Source organism: Sarcophilus harrisii, chromosome 2 (assembly GCF_902635505.1).
Source record: "Sarcophilus harrisii chromosome 2, mSarHar1.11, whole genome shotgun sequence".
NCBI classification, from domain to species: domain Eukaryota; kingdom Metazoa; phylum Chordata; class Mammalia; order Dasyuromorphia; family Dasyuridae; genus Sarcophilus; species Sarcophilus harrisii.
Window position 1 is genome coordinate 204,370,059 of NC_045427.1, and position 25,149 is coordinate 204,395,207.

Genomic DNA, 25,149 nt, shown 5'->3' on the forward strand with positions numbered 1-25,149 from the left:
AAGTAGAGAAAGTAAGTGATCATGGAAAATCTAAGCTGCCATGCTGAGTGTGAGGGACTGATGTGTGAGAGAAGAAAGAATAAAGCAAAGGGAAAAGAAAGGTGGAAAATGGATGGATATGAATATTGTAGAGTAGGCTTCATTCATGACTGTAGGAAGGTTATTTTCTAGTATTTGTGCTATCTACATTTATTTTCAACAATAAATGGAATTTGCTTTTTAGACTTAAATTTAATTTTAAAATCAGGAAGTTCTCACCTTTCATCTCTTTGAAATTTCCTACTTCTTTTGTTATATAGGGCTGTAGTGGTTTTCTTATTCACTGGAAGATTTTCACAGTACACTGTGAAGTTCATAGAAGGGAAGTTACAGACTATTTATTTTTTCTTAATAGTATTTTATTTTTTTCCAATTACATGTAAAGATAGTTTCAACATTCATTTTTGTAAGATTTTGGGTTCCAATTTTTTCCCTCTCTCCTTCCCAAAGCAGTAATCTGATATAGGTTAACCATATTCAATCATTTAAAATATATTACCATTAATAGTCATGTTATGAAAGAAAAATCAGAACAAAAAGGAAAAAACCACAAGAAAGGGGGGGGGGGAAGTGAAAATATTTCTTTTATATTCCGTCTCCATAGTTCTTTCTTTGGATGTGGATGATATTTTCCTTCACAAGTCTATTGAAATTGTCTTGGATCACTGTATTGTTGAGAAATTTAGTTATTATATTATCACATAATCTTGCTGTTACTGTGTACAATATTTTTCTGGTTCTGTTCACTTCACTCGGCATCAATTCATGTAAGTCTTTCTAGGCTTTTCATTATAGGCTACTTTTGAAAAGATGATTGATTCCAGGGTGGTTTTGTGGTCAGTTTCTAAGATGAATAACTGGAATTATTTTAGATATCATCTCACAGTAGGGAAATTTGTCAAGAGAAGCATTACACTTTTGTGGAGAACTTTCTTTTTCTCCTCTCAAGGGACCTAGTCTTTTCAGACTATCCTCTAAAAGCTTGTCAAAATATTTAAGGTAAGCAAAGTTATTGCTAATTAAATATCGTTTGTCATTGCAAGTATTTTAGTCTCAACGTATGGAACTCAAGGAGGTTATTATTACAAAGAAACAGTGTAATATAGTAGAAAAAATATTAGGGAATGCATTTACCTGGATATATCAAATCCCTTCCCCTCTTTGAGTTTTTCCCCACAAATTATTTTGTATAGATGTTATATAGAGTTGCTTGTTAATTGGTCCTCAATTTTTTCATCTTTCAAATGAGGGGGTTGAATTAGGTCATTGAGTCCCCGTTCAACTCCAAATCCAGTGATCCTCTGTGTCTAATTTATCTAAAAACTATATCAAGTTATGCTCTTCTGACTCTACTTTTACTTATCTACTTGTATGTGTATCTTTAACTTCATTGGGACTTTGAGCCCAATTTTATCAGTTAAAATGATGATAAATATTGGTGGGTATTGAATCTCTGCCTTTTTAGTATTTTATTGGACATAACTGATATTTTTTAAAGGTGAACATTTGTTTAATTCTTAGTTGTAAAGGACATTTTCAATCCTTCAAATAAAGAAACTAAAATGGTACAGGCAATGGAGCACCAGGAAGATCTGAGTTCAAATGTGGCTGCAGATACTTATTAGCTATGTGACCCTGAGCAAGTCCTTAACCCTATTTGCCTCAGTTCTTCATCTGTAAAATAGGAACACACTGGAAAAGGAAATGGCAAACCACTCCAGTATCTTTATCAAGAAAACCCTTGGATAAATTCCATGGGTCACTTAGAGCTGGATATGATTGAACAGCTGAACAATGATGAAAATATAATTAAACTTAGCTTTTAAAGACAATAATTAAACTTTACTTCAAAAATGGGATAGTGATAGGAACTTTACCTATGATCTTCATCTTGCTGTTAAAGAAACTGTTACTCCCTAAGCAGATGGGCACCATCTCTGCAATTTATAATCTCTGCAGTGCAGAGTAGTTAAGTGACTTGACATAGCCAGGATGTGTCAAGAGTACTTAAACTCAGTTCTTTAAGGCCAATTCTACTTCTGTACTTCAGAAATAAAACCTTTTTTTTTTTAAATTGTGACATAAAATAGCAATATCTTTTCAAAAGAGAGAAGCTTCTTGAGTGTAGGAACTACCTCAGTTTTTACTTTGTAGCTCATCAGGCACAATACCTAGCTCATGGTACAGGTTCAGTAAGCGTTTGTTTATTGATTGATTGTTGCATTATATCATGACCATCTCAGTTATTTCCATAGCTCTAAGAATTCCTTCTTTGTGACTATTCTCAAATAGCTCTCTCTCTTCTCCCTTACTTCCAAGTGTTTGCTTGACATCGTCATTTGAATGTCTTGCTGAGACCACAATGTCAACATATCTTAAACCAAAGAGATATTAATGTTACCTTAGATGAAAATCTCCATTGGAATTATCTAAGAATCTGACCTTGAATTTAAGCTTCAATATTTTTATCAGTATCATGAAGCATATATGTTTATCGAATTTGCAAAAGACCCCAAAATGGAAGGAGGAATAGCTAAAGTGTTCAGTGACAGAACCAAGATCTAAATTGATCTTGACAGGCTAGATAGAACAATGAGTTGAGTCCAAGATGACATTTATTTGGGATAAGTATGAAATCTTACATTTGGGTTCCAACAATCAAATGTACAGGGATAGATGGAGCAGACCTACCTAGGTAGTAGAGTCTATGAAAAAGATTAGGCACTTATGGGTGAGGATGGTTTAGTGGACTGCAAACTCATTATCAATAAATAAGCTAGTAATACTTTATATATATATATATATATATATATACATATATATAAGTTTATAAAGTACTATTCTTATTAGATAATACTTGGAAATATTGTGTTCAATTCTGTATATCATATTTCAGGAAGGATGTTGATAAGTTGGTGTGCCTTCAGAGAAGGATCATTAGAATAGTGAAAGAATATGTAGATGAAAATTAGTTGAAAAAAATGGAGTGACTAGCTAGGAAAAGAAAAGGCTTAAGGAAGACATGATAGATATATCTTCATATATTTGAAGAATTGTCTTGTGGAAGAAAAATTTACTTGTCCTGCTTGGCTCTAGAGGGAAGAACTAGAAGCAGTGGGTTTTAACTTGCGAGGTTAATTTAAGTTCAGTGGGAGGAAAATCATTCTAATAATTAAAGCTATCAAAAATTAGAATGAGCTGTATAGGGTAATAGTGGCTTACCCTTCATTAAAGGTCATCAAATGAAAGCTGTAGGACCACTTATTGGGGAAATTATAGTGGGATTCCTGTTCAGGTTTGATTTAGACAGATTGACTTTTGAGATCTCCCTCAACTCTGAAATTCTGTGTTGTCTAAATTTTAATTCATTAGCTATTCCCAAACCAGCTCCTGATTTCTTTATTTTTTGTGAATAACATAATCATCATTTCCTCAAGATGTACCTCAGAGCTCTTGTTGCTACAGTGAATCAACAAAAATATATTAAATGCCTACTGTGTGAGGTACTGTGCTAGATTCTGGGAATATGGTGACTAAAAATGAAAAAGTCTCTGCTCTCAAGAAACTTGCATTCTATTGAATTCTTTCTATATTATGTTGATTCCTAAAAATTCCTCTTGCATAATCTATCCTTTTCTGTTTATTCTCATTATTACCACCCTCCCTGAAGAGTTCATTATTTTTTTTTTCTGGATTGTAAACTGCCTGTAAACTGACCTCTTTGCTTCTTTTCAGTCTTATCTTTAAGTTCATCATATGCAGGCTACCCGTTCCTTTTAATTTTAAATGATTTGATTCATACTGATTTACTTTTTGTCTCAAAATCGATTCTTCCCCCCCTCCCCCCCACTTTTTCTCACTTTGTCCTACCTACTTGGGATGCTGTCTCCCTCTTCTCTACCTGGGCAAATCATACTTATGCTTCAAGGCCTGGTTCAAATCCTGCTTCTTTTGTAAAACCTTCCTTAACACTTCTACCTAAAGTGTTCTCTTCCCCCATTGACTGATTAGAACAAAAGATTACTGGTGTTATTCATTTGACAGTGGCTCATGTGATATCTTTAGTGTTTAGGTCTTGAGCTGCTTGGTAAATCTTTGGTGGTTATTTAATTTTCCACATTCTATCACTGTTTGCCAGATAAACCATCAATACTTTATAGCAACTCTGGCATGTATCTTTTTTCATGTTCAAAACATTCTTCAGTAGGGGTAGAGTGGGGAGAGAGGTCCTTCCCACTCCCAACATAATCTAAGACCTTGCATGCAGCAGAAATTCAGTAAAGATTTGTTTTTTGATTGATTTCTCTTTGGTCATCTTGACTTAGTACAGAGAAAGTTAATTTTGTCTTGCTTGGATGGAGGATTTTATTCTTTCTAAAATCTATTACAGTAGATATGTATGAAGGGGAGGGGGGAGGGAGAGAGAGAGAAAAAGAGAGACAGAGAGAGAAGGAGGAGGAGGAGGAGGAGGAGGAGGAGGAGGAGGAGGAGGAGGAGAGAGAGAGAGAGAGAGAGAGAGAGAGAGAGAGAGAGAGAGAGAGAGAGTGTCATCTTGCATGAAGCCCTCAATCTCTGCTGCAAAGGTAGACAATATTTTTGATGAGATTCTTGCTATAGAAGGACAAAGTGAAGCCAATCTTTCAAAGGATATACTTTTTCTAAATTGGAAATCCCCCGAGTTTCCTAATGGGGGACTTAATTTCTCTTAAATTGTTCCTCATTATGAGAAAGAAAGGATTTACCTGCTGAGAATCAGTGCCACATAGTAGGTTCGAAGTGATATTACCTCCAGAGACAAGTTGGAAGGAAGTGAACCTGTGAAAAGAATGTCCTGTGCCCTTAATAGATTGATGTCACTGGTGCTGTCTTTATCAATTTTGATAACAGGAGCTTATGACCTTTGGAAGCATCACAACTGTTTTCCTCATTGAGTATCACCCAAGTTTAACCATAAATAATGGGGCTTACCTAGACAAAGCCTATTCCTAAGAATGCTAATTACAGCATTTATATAGATACCCAAATCAAATTGCCCTTTCACTTGATATTCAGCAAGGAACCCTCAGCACCTGTGCCAGAAAGAACTTCCACAGATGACTTTCACCCAAGAGGGTGAAGATTCCCTGCTTAAAATAGCATTTAGTCTGTTGATGGAGAATTGATTACCTGGTACTGGGCCTCCATATGTCACCTAAGAGCACAGATTCTGAAAGGACTTTTAAATCCACTTAAGAATCATCCTTCCTAGACTGTATTTGTGTATATATAACTTCAGACTCCATAACTAGGGAATAGGACAAGAGGACAAACAAATTAATCCTATAATATCTGCTTCCTGATCAGTGATGGAGGAACCACTGGATTGGCTAAATAAATTTATTTTAGAATATATAAATAAACTGAGTATACAAAATATGAGTTAAAATACCCAGTTCATAAGGGTCCATAAAAGTAAATATACCATTCATCAATGAGTATTTGTAATTTTTATTGAGAGTTCTTTTTCTCAGGCAGATTGCAGCCTCCTCCCTGACCCTGCCTACAATTTAGCAGATGGATTTTTATTATGGTTGTTATGGCTGGAAAAATTGATCACTGTGGAGCCAGCTTGGTAATGAGCCTCTCCAATCCTAGTTAAGCTGGCTCTTGGACAACAGATCTTTAGTTCATTATCAGATATGTATCAATATGGTGATACATATCTTTCCAACATGGAAGAACCTGCCAGAGTTTGTGCTTCATTGCCACAGCTTTCAGGAGCCGAGGGTCACCTCTCTGCCATGAAGATTTTAATGAGACTAGAAGCATTGGTAAAATGAACTTCTTAATTTTCTGAATTCCCCCATCCCAGCTCTGGTTCCCTTTTTTTTAATGACCAATTTAAATAGGTAATCCAGTAGATGGTTAAAGTAAGATGAAAGGACATGATAGAGCATGGTAGGCAGGAGATCCAATTATATTGTGCTAAATGGATTGAAAATTTTGCAGACAGATGATAACACATTTATTGTTTTGTTTTTTCATTGCAGGCTGCAAACAGCTATCTGAGAGACCAGTGGTTTCACTCTTTGCAGTGGAAGGTATGTCCTATAATCATTATCATCTCTATGATGTTGCACCTAATGATAATTATGATGAGCAGGATGTAGCAGAAGCAAATGTTGGTGGTAGTGGTGATGATGGGTGATATCAGGTACAGTAATTAATCTATGCCCAAGAAGTTTGAAAGGCATCAATCTACTTGTATTATTAAAGCAGCCAAACGGGCAATCTTTGTCCTCTCCTGAGATGTTAGATGGAATTCTCTCTGAAGACAGAAAGTTAGCTCCTGCATTTTCCAGGATCCTTGAGTATGAGGAATGCCCAGCCCAGCTGTCTTCTGTGGGTCTGGAAAGGACTAGAAAGATACTTATTTTTGGAATGTGGGCTACTGTAGGGGAATAGATATTTGGCTCATGGTTCTATTTCAGAGATGTCCTTAGGAGTAGAACTATAAGAACTTTTGCAACAAGATAAAAGATAAAGCCTCAACCTATGTTCTCCATCTTCTTTCAGTGATTAAGCTCTTTGGTCCATTTTTCTGCTTTGAATCTACAGGAAGATGCTGAAGTACATGGGGATTACACCCTTGGTGTGGCCCCTGTTTGAGGAGTGAAATTTTCCCACTCACAAGCTATTGTGGGAGGTCAACAACATCCTGTGCTCTGATCCTGTCTCCTTCCCATCTCTCAGAATTTTTATTTTCCTTCAAGGTTTTACTCAGGTCCATTTCTTCTCTGAAGTCTTCCCCTGAGCTCTACTTCTCTTCTCCAGTTGTTAATGCTCTCTCCCTCTTTACCTTACCTTTTTGTTAGGATTCTTACAAGTTATCTAAGATAACTGACTTAGCACCTTGTAAGAATCCTAACCCTTTTAATAAAGGAAATATATATAATAAAGGAAATAATATATGTGTATTTACTATATAAGTGACCGCAACTTCTAGAATAATGTAAATTCATTGAGATTAGGAACTTTTGTCTTTCTTTCCTTAGCACTTAGTATAGTGCCTGTTGCTGAGCGGCTTAATAAAAGTGAGTTGATTTGTTCTCTCAGTAGAGAATCAGCTTTTATCAATCAGAATTTGGGTTTGTGGAACAAGGTCTTTATTGAACGTCTTGGTAACTCTCTTCTCTGCATCAGAGTTTCACCGGCCTTTGTCATACTAAAGAGCTGGAACTTAATGTTAAAGCAGTGGTCTAGAAAAAGACGGTCCTGGAAGAGCAGATGGGACTCTGCTGGAATGGTCTGTGTTTATCATCAGTCATCATCATTACAGTAAGCCTGGAAGGCTGGGATGATTGATGGTGGCCACTGGCTGTTTAATGCCCCGGCGGGACAGTGATTGCCAAGGAAACAAGGTGACCATTTAGGATTCCTCACATGCCTCTGCACAGAGAATTCAGAATATGGGCATGGGAATTTAATCTTCTTGCCCAGGCTGCCCAAATCAAGGCATCCCCTCCACAACTCTGCTGGCAGCTGAGCCCATCTCCCCTTCTCTGGCAGGGGCCGCAGCTGCTTTGTGGCGGGGGTGGCCCAGGGAGGGCTGTGGAATCTGCTGTTCTCAGGCATGAAGCTGAGAAGGGCCGATGGCTGGGGCGGGTCTCCGGGGCTGGCTCAGGAGGGTCTGTGAGATACCCCGGCCTCTGCAGGAGCCGGACTTTGCACCAAATAAGCAAGGCTGCCATGCAAGTTTAAGAGTTACAGACCTGCAGTCTGTGGATATTTAAAGTGAGGTGAGGAGAAAATTGGGCTTTTTGTACCATTTAGTAACTATGAGGTGATGTCAGGCCATTAGCATGATGCTGTGATTTCTCTGAGCCTTCATTATTATTCATTTTAGTTAGATGAGCACTGACCTTGGTTGTCAGTTTACCCATTTCGTTGAACCCGCCCCTGCCGCTGGCAGGCTCTGCGATCTCCGGCAAGCAGGCGCTCCCTCTCACCCCTCAGGTTTCTTCCCAAGGAACCGAGAAGGTTGGACTGGGGGGCCATTCTCCTCCTCAAACAATATCAAGCAACAGTAGAAGAAACAACGCCCCTATTTAGGACTGAGTGATAGAGAGCACACTCTAGGACTTCATCTTCATCAATGGCAACAAACATTTGCCAAGCACTTTTTGCCTTAAGATTTGCAGGATCAGCATTTGAGATTGTCAGAACAAACACCTCAAGAAAGGTAATTTTTCATGCAATTAGGGTATACTACCACTAGGTGGCAGTAATGCTTCAATTATGGCCAAAAGTTAGAGATTGCCTACTTCTGAAAATAAAGAAAAATAATGCATCATTAAAAACAGATAAATTGTAGGGAAGACAGTCTTGTATAGCGGAAGGAATCTCCGGCTGGGAATCAGGGGACCCAAGCATTTGTCTTCAGTGGTGTGACATTGAGCAGTTCTCTCTGAGGCTCAAATTTTTTTTTTTTTTTTGTAAATTGAGGGTATTTAATTAGATGACAGCCAAGGCAGTTATTCCCAATCTTTTTCAGAATGAGGACCCTATCTTAATGTAAAACATTTTGAAGACCTTTCCTGATATTATTTGTAATATTAACATCTGTTTGAGAAATTGTATAATGCTAAAAAATGACTACAAATACAATAATGCTTTTAAAGTAATTTGTAATAACAATATCTATGTATGTATAAAACACTACGTGTGTATGGGGAAAGAGTTAATCCATCTATTCAAAATTTGAAAGGCAATGGGAAACAATGGATGGAGAGCTCAACTCCCATAATCACTTAACCTCTCAGTTCCCATAGGCAACTCTTTTAAGATTGCAGGTTTTACAGCTGTTATTGATACTCATTGGTAGAGGAAATTTCTTCATGAGATAACTTATAGACAAATTATGATCTGTACATAGAAAACTGTTTTTGTATGGCTCTTGAGCTAAGAATAGTTTTTATATTTTAAAGAAAAGTTTTATTAGTTTTTAAAATGTCAAAAAAAAAAACTACTCTTATGTTGGAGGCCTTACCAAAACAGGCAGGAGGCTGGATTTGGCCCACTAGCTGATTAAATAAAATAAAAAATTGGAAGAAGTATTTACTTATTTATTATGTTAAGCTATTTAGTGAAATGAACTTCAGCACTAATTCCACAACCCTGTGATACATAAGTAGAGAAACTGTTCTGAAGGACCCTTCAAGCACTAAATTTCAATGAGTAAATAAGCAGATTTTAAAAAACTTTTTTATATAATTTAAATTTAATGGTGGAAAGAAATGTACAGACCATCTTGTTCAGCCCCCTAATTTTACAGATGAGATTTTACTAATTCCAAGAGAGGGTAGAACCACTTGCTCACGATTACACCGATGTTAATTAAGTGGCAGAGCTAGAATTCTAGTTTAAGTACTCTAACTTAAAATGACTCCAAATGCAGACCTCTTTCCACTGTACTATACAGCTGGAGGTTCCCCAGAATGGAAGTACCTGTCTTAGAAGGTGATAAATGACTTTACTTCTATACATTTCTCCTTAAGGTTATTTACAGCTCTAAATCTTTGATCCTATAACTTCTGACTTCAATATTTTCCCACCACTCTAGTCTGTGAATTTGATTGCTTTTTACTTCCCTCTATTACTATAGTCCCCATGTATTTTATTCAAAAGGCTACTCTCCCATAACTTCTAGTGCTTTCTTGGTGTCTGCCAATAGCCTCTTATTTCCTGGCTCTATTATCAGTTTTTATCAGTGAGTTTCGGGATCCCACCTCCCCCACTAGATTAGTTACAAATAATATTGATATGGCCAATAAAGGTACTGTGGAGCAAGACGTATTATATTAGTGTGTCCTGCAAAGCACTTGCTTTACTCCTAGAAGATGGATTGGGAAAGGCATTGAATAGATCTTGACTTACCCAATAGTCCTAGAGTCAAATAGAGTAGTGTGAATAGAGAAGAGAGGATGGCCTGGAGCTTTTGGCTGGTAAAGGCTGGGGAAGGTGAATTTGTAGTTCTCTCAGGAATTGAAAGAAAATTAAGAGGATAAAGAGATTACTATATGGAGATGTCTGGCCTCTGAGGGTTTGTTTACTTCTCTTAGGTATGTTTGATGGTTCAAGTTTTCAAGTTTAACTCCTTGGTGGTATTTGTTCCTTGGGGATAAAGGGGCAGTAAACACTTTTACTGCCCTTATTCCTTTTCCTTTGTGGCCTAAGATTCACTTGTTGCCCCCTAATCAACTCAACTGGAGAAAAACACCAACGAGACAAACTCAAAAAAGCTGGAGATCAGGATCTAGTAAATAAACAGCCAGGGTAACAGTTGGTCAGTATTAAGCTGTTCTTTTTGGGGGGAGGAAGAAGGGTAAGAGGGCAGAATTTCTTAGTATACTTTGTAAAAGGCCTAAAATGAGATTTTTCTCATTGTTTCAGGAAAGGTCAATGACTAGCACTTTGAGCTTTTGGTTGGAAGTGCTAAAGGTCAGGAGAAAGAGTATTCAGATTAGCAGATTAGGGTGAGATTGTTTTTTCCTTTTTTAGGGAAATCATATTTTGACTTCAGGACAACCCAGGGATTAGGGTTCTCTCTGTCTCTCTTTATATATCTCTGTTTCTCTCTTTGTGTCTGTCTGTCTGTCTATCTGTCTCTCTCTCTCTCTCTTTCTCTGTCTCTCTCACTCCTTCCCTCTTCCTCCTCTTCCTCCTCCCTCTCCCTCTCCTTCCCTCCCTCCATGTACCCAAGACTTCCTGAGACCTTGGGCCAGAAGGAGAAAGACAAAAACCTTCCAGTCGAGAAGGCTGGATAAAACTACTCTGAGGCAAACAGAATTCGTGTCCTCCTAAGATCATTAACTTGAATGCTGAAGAGAGATCCAGGGCAGATGCACTGTAGTTATTGCACATGAAGAAACTGAGGCCGAGAGGAAGAAAACAATCTGTGCAAGATTGTTAGACAGTAAAGAGCAGAGTCAGGATTCACACTCGGGGCCCTGTTGCCAAACCCAGTAACATTTCTCCTAGAAGAAGTCGTGGATAGAGTTCTAGGTGTGGATTTGGGAAGATCTGAGTTCAAATGATGCCACTTACTTCTTGTACCACCCTGAGTGAATCACTTACATTCTCCTAAGCTCAGTTTTTACATTTATAAAAGGAAGATGTTATAACACCTATATAATTTTTGTAAAGATCAGATGAAATGATGTATATAACAAACTTTCAGACTTTAAAGTACTTTATGACTGTGAGCTGTTATATCACACCATATTGCCGCCTCAGTTTACTGTTCCTCAAGTCACTCTTTCCTTCTTCCCTAGCTTCTCACCTAATTTTGGAGCCTAGTCTACTTTTTCCCTTTTTACCTTGGGGGCGGCAGGCCTGGACTTGAGAGATGAAGAAGGGCCACTTTAAGCCTGTGTACATAGATCCTACCCATAACTCATAATCCTTTGGGAGAGGGGAATTACAGTCCAGCAATTTGGTTAGTCCGTGAATGATAATGTTCTGGTATCAGTTGACAGGGATTTAGTGGGAGCATAACCCCTTATGCTGTTTTTCAGTGTTAATGAAGCTGGATCTTTCTTCTCAAACCAAAGACCAGTTTTTCCCATCCCTGGGAAAGGGTGGTTAAATATAACATTGATCCCTCTAATTCCTTTGTTCTTCCCTTGCTTCAGGTATGGATTTGATTGTCCACCTGTAGGAAGCTGGACCCAACCAGTCCTTACAGTTTTTTTTGGCCACCTTCCTGCACTATTTACATTGCTTCATAGGGTTATGTGATTTTTCACTTCTACTAACTTGATAATAACTACAGAAATCATTTTCCTCATTTGTTTGTGGGATCATAGAATTTAGAGCTGAAAGAAACCTTCATCTCTCCCATCAGGGTCATTGTATTATATAGAATGTTAACAAGTAACCATTAAAAACTCATAAAAATTTTTAGAAGTTTTGAGTTTTGAGAAGGGAGCTGGAGCTACTTCCCTCTCTCCACAGTTAAAGCCTTGCTAAGACTGTAGAATAGAGGGATTTGATTGGCAATGCCTTTATGGTAGTGCTTTTCTGACTTTTGTGACTTTCATTTCAAGTATTTATTAAATACCTAGTGTATGCAAAATGCTGGAAAATAATTGTCACTCAGAAGACACTCTGAAATTCACAAATGTCTTATGGCATTATCTTTAAGGCATGTAGCAGCCCTGTACTAAAGATACTCCTATAGCTCATATAATCTCCATTTCAATGATGTGAAGACTGAGGAGTCAAATAATGCTCCATGGTCATATAGCGAGAACATATTCAAGGACACAGGTTGTCAGAAGCAGAACACAGGTTTGAACAGAGGTCTTTTTGGCTTCAGATCTGGCCCTCTATCCTGTGTCATGCTGCCTGGCTTTGGGGACATATATACAAAGTGATAAAAGCCTTGTGATCAGTTATATACCAGAACATAAGCAATAAAAAGCAGTGTTGTGATTGGTGGTCTATTAGAAGAATCCCAACAGAAGGTTCTTGGAAACAGTTGTGTAAGCTAAAGATCTCCTTGAAACAGGTTGACATAGTAGTCAGATGTTAGACTTTTGAGTTTAGAAATATTTTGGTTCAAAACCTACCTTTACAACTTTGCTGTGTGACTATGGAAAAATTGATTTAACTTTTCTAGTTTCAGGTGACTAACTCTTAAAGACTATAAGTTCTTGGTGAGTTCAAGTCTACCTTTAGTGGAGGAAATTTCCACAAGGATGACTTTTGGCAAAGGGGGTATAAGGCTGAATCTTTGAGTTGCTGCTTATGGTCACTTAAATGTGACACTTATATGCCTTTAATTGTCTATAGTATGGGAGCAAAAATGCCCATTACTTAGCCAAGGCAAAAAAAGACATTTCCCAAGTTCTCAAAACAAGGAAAAATTGAGTTCTTCCCTTTACTGAAAATATGAACCACCAAGTTTTAAAGTACTTCCCCACAAACACACACACACAAATGATTTGTTAGGCTAGCTTGTTTTCTGGGCTTTAAAAAAGAGGTTTTTCAAATGGGATATTATCTTGATTGGAAGACTCTTCTGTTGCAGAGAAATAGGAAACAGTGTTTCTCCCTCTCGTCTCTTCTCCTTTCTTTTATCTCCATCTCCATCCAAATCCCCATCTCTCCTCTCTCCACCCCCATTTCTATGTCACAGAACAGAGTGAGGAAGCTAAGTCACTGTTAGTCTTTGTGCTGACTCATCTCTGCTTGAAAGGCAGACAAGGAATATAACTTTTGAGGGCTCACTTGAAAAAGTGTGAGTGAGAAAGAGAGTTTGAAGTTCATGCTTTTTACCTGGGAGGATATTTAGCAGTTTTGGTTATCTCCCTCACAGGACCAGAGGAGAAGCAGGTCATCAGAAAGGGAGTAACCAGAGACATTCTAAAAGAGCAACTCCAGTCCCTGCTGATGCTATTAGGCTATTATTTCATAAGGGTGGTGATCTGGAAATATCAGACTCTATAGCCAACTGAATTCTCTTGGTAACAGGTGTTTGGTGGAGTGGCTAATTGACCGCGAGTGCCTGCCAAGATCTCGGAAGGTGCTACCATCCCAGAGGATCCCCAAGCACCCTAGAGCACCAATATAGTGGTTTTCAAAGCCAGTGGAAAGAAATTATGTCCTCTATTACTCATGTGCATCTGCCCCTGAGGAGATGTACTGGGACCTCATTGAGGCAAGAAGCCAACAAGACTTTTTCCAGTTCAAACTTAAGAGTGATGTCAGACGGCACCAAACTTGTTCTACTGACCTTTTTCCTAGACAGGAGTGGGAGAAGAAAGAGCTGGAAGTTAACAGCCTCTTTTGCCTTCTGAATGGCTTGAACACCTTTAACCTGTTTTAGGGGCTACAATGATATAGCCATAGCACAAAGGTGATCAAGACTAATGAACCATTTACCAGCGTTAACCCAGCAAGTGAGTTTTATAGGATTTACAGAGACCTTAGAAGCCACTGCGCAACTGCCTCCTGATTTTGTGTATGAGAAACTGAGTCTATCCCAGGGTCCCAGGACTACTCAAAATCACATAGCTAGTAAATAGCAGAGCTTGTCATCACGTTCCAGGTCCTCTGACAGGAGAAGACTTAGGAAAGGTGTGATAACTCTCTTCAGATAGTTTATTCAAACATAGAACTTACAAGATAGAGAAACTGAGGATGAAAAAACAAAAGCGTTGTGTGACCTCAAGGAGTTTGTATTTGTATTTTGTACTTACTTTCATGTACATATGTGAATACAGACTCCTATTCGCATATGTACATGAAAGTAAGTGTAAAATATATGCAAATGGAATAAAAGTTAATTTCAGAATGGGGGAGCACTTAGGAAATCAGGAAAGGATGTAGGATATGATTCTTGTGATAAATTCTGTAGGAAGCTAGGGAGTTAAAGACACAAAGGTGAGGAGCAAGCACATTCCAAACATGGCAGATAATCTGTGCAAAGGCACATAGATATGAGACGGAAGAAGGTCCTGGATACTTTGACTGGATTAATGTGCAATAGTTTTGGGAATGCAGGCTCAAGTTGACTATGAAGGGATTAAGTGCCAAAGTAAAGAGTTTGTCTCTGATCCTAGAGGCCATAGAGAATCTCTAAAGCTTTTTAAATAGGGATATGATCTATGCTTTGGAAATATCAGTCCATAAGGACTACAAATCAAAGGAGAATCCTGAGAGGAGGGATGGGGACCAAATAGGCTGGTGCAGTAGCACAGGTAAGAGGTGGTGGCCACGTGAATAGAAAGAGAGCCAGATGTGGAGGCAGAATCAGCAAAGTCTGGCAACTGATTGTGTTGGGAAAATGGAGAGGTAATGATTCCAAGTTAGTAACCTTGGACTTCCAGGAAGATGGTGCTGCCCTTGTCAGAAACAGATAAACTACCTATACAACAGGTGCCTGAAAAATGGTCCCCTTCATACCATAGCCAACTGGTAGCATCCAAGCTTTGCTCCAGGAGGTCCAGTGGGAATACCCCTCTGCAGACCCTTCACCTGGCATATTGTTGTGAGGATCAGATGATATGATAATTGCAAAATGCTTAGCCCAGTGCCTGGCACATGGGAAGCACCATAGCACTGTTGTTATTGTCATTGTTTTGACATTAAATTTATTCTGCTTGTCCCCAGCAGATAAAGCAAGGCAGTAGGTCGCAAGTGTGGAGAGGCAAACTTAGGCCTTTACCCTCCTAGAGATTAAAGTTGTCCCAAAGTACACTGGGTTTCTGCCTCTTTAGAAATCTTTAAGCAAAAGCTGCATGGCCATTTGACAAGGCAATTGGAGAGGGTCACGTTTGGAGTGAATGGCCTCTAAGGTCCTTTCTAATTCTGTGATTTCAACTCTATTACAACTGTGCTACATCTTCTGTGAGGCTGGGACGATTTTCTCTTAGTTTGGGACTTTGTTATGTATTTGTAGCAATTTTGTTTCCCCCATTTTTAAACTTCCTTTGGGTCTCCCTACACATACCATATTAAGGAATAGACAAACAAAGTTAGCCTGGGAAGGAGAATGGGAGTATGTCAAATTAGGTGGAGCCCAAATTGCCACAATGATGATCTGTCTGCATTATTTAGCAACTATCCTTAGAAAAATTCACTACCTATAGAGAGGGAGTCCCTTTCTGACATCAGTAAGGATATGTTCTCAGTCCTTTCCTTAACATGATCTACCCCTATTCCCAAAGGGAAAAAATCAACTTTAACATTTAAACTTATATTTCCTAAGTAAATTTGTGGCATTTAATGACACAAATGACATGTCAGAGAACTGATCTTTTTAAATAAAGGAATCCCCTCTGTAGAAAGACTTTGCTGCTCCTCTGGAAGGGAGGAGGAATCTAGTGGAGCTTATTCTAATATACCAAGGAACAAAGAATACACCCTTCACAGCAGTTTCAAATACTTAGTTAAAGAAATCACAGAGAAATCACAGATTGGGGCTACTAATGTGAGGTTAGAACACAGTATTTTTTGGGTCCGGCAGAGGGTGGGGGGTGGGGGTGGGGGTGGGAATAGAGAAGTTCCTTCATTCTGACAGGAAGGAAGAAGACAGTTTTGTGTCTCCCATCTGGGAATTGCATTTAAAGAGCCCAGCACCCTCACATAGATACAGTTCTCTTTCACATGGAACTAACCCCAAGGGAGTGAAGTTTCTGGTTACAGTATTTATATTCTATGATTTATTTTGGGCACTGCTAATAATGAGATGTTTTGTCAGAATATATTTTTTAAAAAATTATTTGTGTGGTTTTTTGGGGGGGATTAAGGCTTGCTACATTCTTAAGTGTAATTTTTTTTCAGCATTAAGGCCAGGGTTTTTCCCATGGGAACACGATTATATACGTCAGTGGAAAGATATGATTTGTTAAACAGAAATTCTTTTTATAGCCACTTACTGGGAATGCACCTGCTCCATGAAATGAGATATACCTGTGCTGTGTTCATGACTAAAGGGAGATGTGCTTACCTCTTGAGATCTCTGAAGTGGCCATCATAGGAAAGAGGGATTAGACTTGTTCTGCAGAATCAGGAACATTGGGTGGAAGCTTCAGACAGGCAGATTTTGAGTTGATGAAAATCAGCTCTTCCTCACAATAAGCACTGTTTAATAATGGTACAAGTCAATTTCATAAAAGCTGAGACCATAAAAGGCCTGGTCAAGGATGTTATGGAAGAGATTCTGACACTGGGTGGAAGGGCACTGCTTTTAGAGTTAAATGAACTAGATTTTGAATCCTTACTTTGTCACTGAATTATTACTAGGGTTCAGGCAAATCCCCATCCCCACTCCCTGCCCCAAACTCAGTCCTTAATATTCTGACATATAAAATGACAAGGGTGAGTGAGAGAAATAGACTAGATGATCAATAAGGCCCCATTCCTGCTCATAATTCCCACGATTCTGTGTCCTCTGAGGTCTCTTCCAGCCCTGAGAGTCTGTGAGTCAGTGATGATTCTGTGACTGATTCATGAGGAAACACAGTATCACTGTCACCAGTTCCGCTTTCTGCATCCCTCCTCTTCCTCCCTGCTGAGGCAGCTGTGGACCTAGATGTGACATCTGAGATCGGGCCTGTGGATACAGGCCAGTCCAGAACAGGCAGGTGGAGTCTGGTACAGCTAGTCTGGCAGAGGGAAGCATTACAGATCTCCTGCTTTCCTTTCCACTCATAAATGTTTACTATGATCCCAGGGGATATGCTTCCCCTACCATTTTAGGCTGTGTTTGAATAAGGGGATACTCATTGTTCAGACAATTTTAGGGATTAACTAAGCGGGCATTGCTTAGTGCTTTTGTCTAGAATCTCAGATTCATAGTCTTCATAGCTTCCAGGACATTTTTGACAACCAGTGAGGGGACCTACATTTTCATATAGATCACCAGTAATCCTTTTTTACTTCTCATCCTCTGAGCCTCTCTTTTCTTGTCTCTTCCATGTCCAACCTTTATTCTTCTCCCCATTGCCCTCTCTCACTGACACTCATATTTGACTGTGAACCTTTTCCTTGCCTGATCCATCCTTGACCTTCTTTTCTTTTGCTTTTTTCCCCATCTAGTTGCATTTTTCTTGAGTCTTCTGAGATGTTAATATCAAAATGAGTAGTGGTATAAACATTCTTATTCTTCTACAGATGTTTCTGAGCAACCCAGTACTGTTCTTAGCAGTATTAATGAGGATGTTTTCTATGTTGAATTGAACGTCAAGATTAGATTAATATCTCTAATTAATTAGAATTAATATCTAATATTAGATTAATATCTCAAGATTAGATTAATATCAGTGATGATATAGCTGGTGGGAACTTCTGTCTAGCTATTAAACTAACTATAGAAAAGGGATACCATGCCTGATTTGTATGCAAGAAAAATGAAAAATTGAGTATTGTATAGTAGGAAGAGCTTGGGATTTGAAGTCAGAGGCCCTGGACATGTAAACTGGCTGTTTTCAGCCATCAACCTTTCTAGACTTTAGTATTTTCAAATGTCAAATTATAAAAGATCAAACTAGGTGAAGATCACTTGCAGATCTATCCAATGAATCTCATGCTCTTTCTGTCTTTCTCATTAATGGAAGTGCTTTCCCCCCAGATGTCCAGTTATTTCTGTGGCCTGTTGTTTTTCAAGTCATATATTCAAGCCTAGTTAAGTTGTGGTTGTGTGAATGTCTCACAAGTATCTTCCAAGGACCATGAGAATCTGATAAAATGAAAAAGATGAGATTTAGGCACTTGGCAGAGTAAGGAGATGAATATGGTTATCTGTGCTGGCTGAGTAATGTGTTTTCCCTAAGATATGATCAGGGCCCTACTGATTGAGCTATTTCTCCTCCATTGCAGTAGACCATGCCATGCCATCCATCTTCCCTTCCCTTCCCTTCCCTTGTCTTTCTATGACCAGAGTTAGAATCAAGTTTGTGATCACTCACTGGTCATCTATGTGACACCTACTGACCCCTGTGGAAATAAAATGATACTGTCTCATTAACATTGTGCTGTAGCCTTTTGAGATGATGGGCCAGCCCACATTAGGCTTTAATTTGGGAAAATAGAACATATACACTAACCCCTGATTCTGTGATTCTCTGAGAGCATCCAGTAATGGTATTCACATGCCCTATTGTCCTTAAATTACCATTTCAAAAACCTAATTATCCCTAAATACGTCATGAAACAAACCAGTCATTCAATAAACAAATGACCCTTGTCTCTAAGGGCTATCTAGAGGAAGGAATAGTAAAGCAATGCCTCTCATCCCTTTCAAGTATAAGGAATCATTTAAGTCATTCATGAATTTCAGATGCCCCCACAAGAATAGCAACAGTAGTACCTATCGAGAAAATACATAGAGAAAAAAACCTTCCATGAATGAAGTGATTTTTTTTTAAAATGAATTTATTTTATTAATAGAAGTAAAATATACATATGTGTAAAAGATGCCTCTGTCTACAAAAGTATGTTCCCTTACTTACTGTACTGAGTCTTTGATGAGATAGACTCTTTTGCAATAACTCAGTGTTTCACCTCCATCACATTTAGCTGTGTGACCCTGGGTAAGTCACTTAACCCACATTGCCTCAGCAAAAAAAGGGAGGCAGTTAAATAGTAATTGTTGCCTTAAAGCTATACCAATAAAAGTGTTTACTCCTATTCCAATGATAATAATAAAATGTTTATTTAAGTAATGGTTGTGATCTTCATTAGGAGTCATTAGTCCATCCAAATGCTGGTAGAATCTCTCAACATTAGTTGAGTTATTTCTTTGTTTCCATTGCTGACTGTTGAGTTCATAGGATCATTTAATAGAGTTGAAAGAGTATTCGGAGGTCAAGTAGTCTAATCTTCTCATTTTACTTACAAATTTAGAGCCCCTAGGTTAAGTAGGGCATGCAGGTAAGAACAGAGCCTGGGACTTGAACCTCTTTGATTTGGGCTTCATTCCACTTTGACTTTTTTGAATGAACCTTTAATAAACCACAGTTGTTCTTTTTATTTATTTATTTTTATGAGTGGCCCGAGGGACTTCAGTTTTTTGTTTTACATATCTGAAAACCATATTGCTGAGAGTAGGCCTTGCTGGGAATGTGGAGGCTGATAGTGATTGTGAATTTAGCTCCTAGTTGCTCAGTTGAAGGGAAAGGGGAGAGAGGCAGAGAAAGGAGAAGAAGAGAGAGAGAGAGGGAGAGGGAAATAGAGAGGGACAGATAAAGACTGAGAGTGACAGAGATAGGGAGAGGAGAGACCCTATTTATTAAATATTTAGGATTTTCCAGGCTCATTGGTAAGTGCTGGGGATATAAATATAAGCAAATAAAATGTACCCTATCCTCAAGGACTTATATTCTGATAGATAATACATAAAGGGGTAGGGGATGGTGAAGGTGGGGGAGACTGCTAAGTAAAGGAATCTGGAGAGTGCATTTGGGGAAGGCAACAAACATTTGTTAAATACCCACTATGTGCCAGGCACTATGTTAAGCACTTGACAAATATTTGATTCTCACTGCAGCTCTAGGAAGTGGGTGCTATTATCCCCATTTTACAGTTGAGATTGAGGCAAACGGGTGCCCAGGGTCATACGGCACTCTATCCACTGTTAGATAGCTGTCTTAGATTAAGCAAGAAGTGCAGAGAGGTTACTCAGGTTGGCTTGAGGACTTGCCAAGCAGAAAAGCAAGGCCCATAGGTAGATTCCCAGTCTGGCTCATCTCTACAACTGTTGCCATTTGGCATTTTTGCTCAGTACCCCCATACTCAAGAGTCATCCCCTAAATGTGATGCTAACAAATAACTTCTTTATGAAAAGTGGTGGTTCATTATTTGAGAATTTTGAGCAACTTTTTATTTCTCCGAAAACTCATTTCTCTTCTTTGAAGATGAACTAAAGCAATCATAAAAAGGGAAGAGAAATTCTATTATGGATTATACTCTATATAGATAGAGTGAACTGCAGAGTAAACAACAGGATCCTTGTTGAAGGGAGGACATAGTTGCAAGGATGTGGGACTTGGAGTTAGAGGCCCTGGATTCAAATGCTTACTCTGTTTGTTCTCCTGGTCACCCAGGCTAACTCTCAATCTGTCTTCATCTGTCCAATGGTTGGTCTAGAAGACCACAGGATTAAGTACTATAATTCTGTGTCTCACCAGGCCAGAAGACACAAAGCCACTTATGTTTCCTTATCAACACTTGGGGCCCTGGGAAATTGAACTTTGGGGTTAAAAACCGAAGGGCTCCAAAGTTCCTCTGAAATTCTCCTGAAAGCTATCTCTGAAGCAATCTCAGGTTTCACTGACACCAGCCCAAGTCCCCAGGTAGTGCTCATGACTCTGCCTGACATCACTGATGATGCAGGTATCTGGGGCACAGGTGCGCAGAGATAGTGCTAGGGCTGAACCAAAGAGGCTTGTGCAGCACAGCTTATCAAAGGGGAGGGAGAAGGGCTGAAACTGCAGTCAGGCCTCTGGGGAAGTAAGGATGGATACAGGCCATTAGCACACTTTATCTCAGGGAGGCTTTCCTTCCTTAGGTGGTGACTACTGTTTTGCCCTGAGGTCCCTCTTAAAGGGGTTTCCCAAACCTGCAGGGTGCTTGTGACCCAGATGAACCTTGGGATGATTATGGTTTTCTTCCCAGTAGGAAGCTTCACCTGTTTCCCTTTCCCCTGTCAGTGTCAGCCCACTCTAGGCAGACAACTGGCCACTTCCCACCAGTGAGTGCACCTGACAGGGCGTGAGGGAGGGGATGCAGAGCCAAAATCCTGGAGTTTTCTTGGAAGCATTACCTACTTTGGGAGGCAGCCTCCTGGGGGAGGCACAAGGAAGGATGGTTCTCAAGCTTTCTGGATGCACATTCACATTCTCTGAGTCACCCAGTGAAGGTCTGAGACCCAACAGAGACCTCTTTCTTGCCTTCTAGTGAATAAGTATTTGCTCTAATTATCACTGTATATTACCAGTTGGTGATGCTGGATGAGCCAGTCAGCCAAATTGCTAGAACTTCAATCATCTTGGAGTTTGGGGGGCTTCTGTCTTCTAAGACTATACTTCAGGACATCTCTTGTAATTGAAAGAAGATAGATGTCCGAGGTCAAAGTATCATCAGAACTAGAGGCTAGCTTTTTACTTTAAAGACCCTTTTCAGTAAGAAGAAATAATTTAAAGTACTCAATTTTAAATGGCACTTGGCTGGGCTGGCTCAGGTTGGGTGTCACTTAGTTCATCAATGCTTAAGCCTTTTAAAAGATGGTTAGTGATTATAGTGATTAGAGCTATTAGGGACTAAATAAATCATCTAGTTCAAACCTTCCCTCATTTTACAAATAAGAAAATTGAGACTCAATGAGAGCAAGTAACTTGCCTGTGATAACATAATACAGTATAATAGAGCAAGAATTTGAATCCTAGTCCTTTGGCTTCAATCCAATGCTCTTTCCATTATATTGTACTGATTTCTCACTTATTTCTTCAAGTATATGGCCTAGATTATGAAATTATTAACCTAGTTCTTTTTCCAAGAGGGACATATAAAACCAGAATGCCATAAACCTTTTGAGCTATTTTCTCCTTGGTTTTAGGTTACCCTCACTTTTCTCTCTTCTCTGATAACGTTCCTGAACCAGTTAAGATTTTTTAATGTTTATCTTTTGTTTTTATATTATCATTTCTAAATTTTCCTCATCTCTACCTGGTAGGCCATCCCTTAAAGCAAATAATAATAATTAATAAAAAGAGTTGTTCAGAAATTAACTTGGCAGCATATGCAGTGTTTTATACCCATTACTCCCCATTTCTGCAAAGAAGGAAAACAATGATTATATTTTATCTTCTTTAGAGACATGAGAGTTCTTTTGGTCATTATAATTACATGTTTTCTGTTTTGGGTTTGTTTCCATTGTTTTATATGCATATGTATATGTGTGTGTATATATTACTGCATTCTAAATAATGCATCGGTTTTTATAAGTGTTCAAGCTTTTCTGTATTCTTCAGTTACTTTATAGTACCGTTCTATTATTATATTCATGTGTTATAATTCCTTTAATAATTTTCTAATCAGTAAGCATCTATTTTGCTTCTTAGATAAACCATTTTTAAAAATTCTGTGACATTCTCAATCCTGATTCTTCCCTACTTCTCTGCAGTCTTGACTTTATTGATCTCATCTTCTGTTTAAGTTTTTGAGGCACTACTCTCTCCTGCTTCTCTTCCTACCTATCTGATCACTCCTTCCTAGTCCCTTTTGCTGGCTACCTGTAGGTGTCCCACAGGGTTCTGCCCTGGGCTCTCTTCTCTTAACTCTCAATGTACTTTGCTTGGTAATGTCATCAGCTCCCATGGATTTAATCATCATTTTTATGCAGATGATTCTCAAGCCTACCTATTTTTGGTCTCAGTCTGTCTGCTGAGCTCTGATCTCCAATTGCCTTTTAGACATTTTAAACTGGATGCCCAAAGGTATCTTAAACTCCACATGCCCAGAACTAAACTCATTATCTTTTCTCTAAACTTTCCCTGACTTCAAGTTCCAACTACAATCCATCTTTATCTGGAAGCCTTTTTCAACTCCTCTTAGTTCTAATACTTAGTATTTTCCAGTTTTCCTGAATATAACTTGCTTTCTATGTATTTGTTTGCATGTTGTCTCCCTAATTAGACTGTCAACTCCTTGAGGGCAGGGACTATCTTTTACCTCTTTGTCCCCTGCTCTTACTCTGCACAGTGCCTGGCACATAGTGTGCTCTTAATTATGTTTACTATTTGATTGTTCCCAGTAATAACCCAGACGTTCCCAGTGGTCTAGAAGCCAGAAAAACTGAGTTCACATTTTGCCTTTGCCACCTATTTTGTGATGTTGGACAAATGACTTCACTTTAAAGGAATCCTAGGCGATACTCTGTGACTAAGTTGCAGAGAAATAGTTTCTTTTACACAGAAGTTCATTCTATCAGTGAAATCACAGGTCTATTTCTATTTCAACAAAAAAAAATTGCTATGAATCTTTTGGCATATTTGGTACCTTTTTCTGCTTTTGATCTTCTTGGCTTATAGGCCTACAGTAGAGCCTTGGGTCAGAGTATGGACACTTTAGTCTCATGTTTCTCCCACCTTCCTTTAAAAAGCATAATTCCAAATTCTAAACCATTGTTAAGTCTGTATTGCTAATTATCAGGGAGACCACTGGTTTTTAGCAAGCCTTCATTTCAAATAGAGGCTTAATTTTATGTGAGCCTAGATGAAGGAGAGATTCTGAGAGTGGGGACAGAGGAAGAATTTTTTTCCCTTTTTATGTTTGGGAGGAGACCTTTATAATCTCTTCTTGAGCTCAAAGGAAAGGACAAAAAGAGTGATCACTTCTCCTTTTAATTCCCATAGTTCTTTGTGCATCCTTATGATACTTACAAATTCTGCTTTGTACCAAATCATTTAAATCCACTTATTACCCCGTGCTAGACTGCAGACTTCAGGAAATTAGGGAACCTTATTCATCTTTGTATTCCCTGTGGGCAAAGGGCTTTGGACTGTAAATATTTGTTGAATGAATGAATGAATGAATGAATAAGGGACTTAGTGAATAGAAAGCAAACCCAACAAATTTGTTGGTTATTTTGACAGACTAGTAACTAGACACAGTTATTTTCCTATGTATATTGGCCCCCCACTTTAAGACCCCTGAAATTCTGTACCATGACTTGCAAGATTTCATATGAATACTATATAATGTATACAGCAATAAAAGAGGCCTTTCCAACTGAAACAAATAACATTTCCCATAATTATAGGGGATAATTTGCCCTGAACAACCCCATTTTATTCTTTAAAATAGGAACATGCATTTACTTTCTTAAAAAACAAGAATGTTTTCCAGAATTCTATTTTGTAAAATTTAAAAACCAGAACGTTTAATTTACAGTAGTAGGAAGAATGACTTAAAGAAACAGTTATTTTAAAAAAAACTATTACCTCTATTTACTGGTAGCTAGAGGAAAATTCCATAGCCCAACTTGTGAAATTATATCTCAAAACCAAGATTTTGTTTGGTTTCATAAAAGGAAGTTACATGGTTTCATGGATCATAGAATGTATGGAAGGATGATCATGAAATCCAGTAGTTCTTAACTTATGGGTAAAGGCCTCCTAGGGGTAGAAACAGATAGATATAAGATATATTGTCTTATTTTGTTCTATTTAATCAAGGAATATTAAATATTATAAAGATCATGACAAGATTCTGAGGACTTTTTGGACACTAAGAAAGGATCTTCATTCTCAAAAACATTCAATTTCCTTTTTTTTTTTTTTTAACAGGTATGGGAAATGGAGGTTCAAATTGAAAAAAGACTTGTCCAAAGGTCCTATAGATAGTAAGAACTGTAATTTAAACCAAAGCTATCTAGTGTCCAATGCACTGCTTTTGCTGCCTGGTAGATAGCTTTAAAATTAGAAGGAACCATAGTTGTCTAGCTCAGCTCTGCCATTTTATAAAGTTTGTTTGTAGCATAGTCATTTCAGTTATATTTCTGCTAAACCAAAAGTGACCCTTCTCTTAAAACAAAGAAAAAAAAAGTTAAATGAGATCTAACAT

General features: G+C 38.4%; 1 protein-coding gene and 1 long non-coding RNA gene across 4 annotated transcripts in view; one reads left to right on the forward strand and one right to left on the reverse strand.

Annotated features, from left to right (window-relative positions):
- CMIP (c-Maf inducing protein) overlaps positions 1 to 25,149 on the forward strand; it is a 259,640-nt gene that overhangs the window by 165,850 nt on the left and 68,641 nt on the right. For all 3 annotated transcript variants that reach the window (XM_031951284.1, XM_031951283.1, XM_031951282.1), the window contains exon 3: positions 6,069 to 6,119. In XM_031951284.1, coding sequence (XP_031807144.1) covers positions 6,069 to 6,119 — 51 coding nt within the window. The remainder of the gene's footprint in view (positions 1 to 6,068; positions 6,120 to 25,149) is intronic.
- On the reverse strand, positions 4,645 to 23,818 carry LOC116421493. The gene is made up of 3 exons (XR_004231866.1): positions 23,584 to 23,818; positions 16,535 to 16,668; positions 4,645 to 4,854 (listed from the first exon to the last, which is right to left on the reverse strand). It is a non-coding gene; the product is annotated as an uncharacterized LOC116421493 (long non-coding RNA).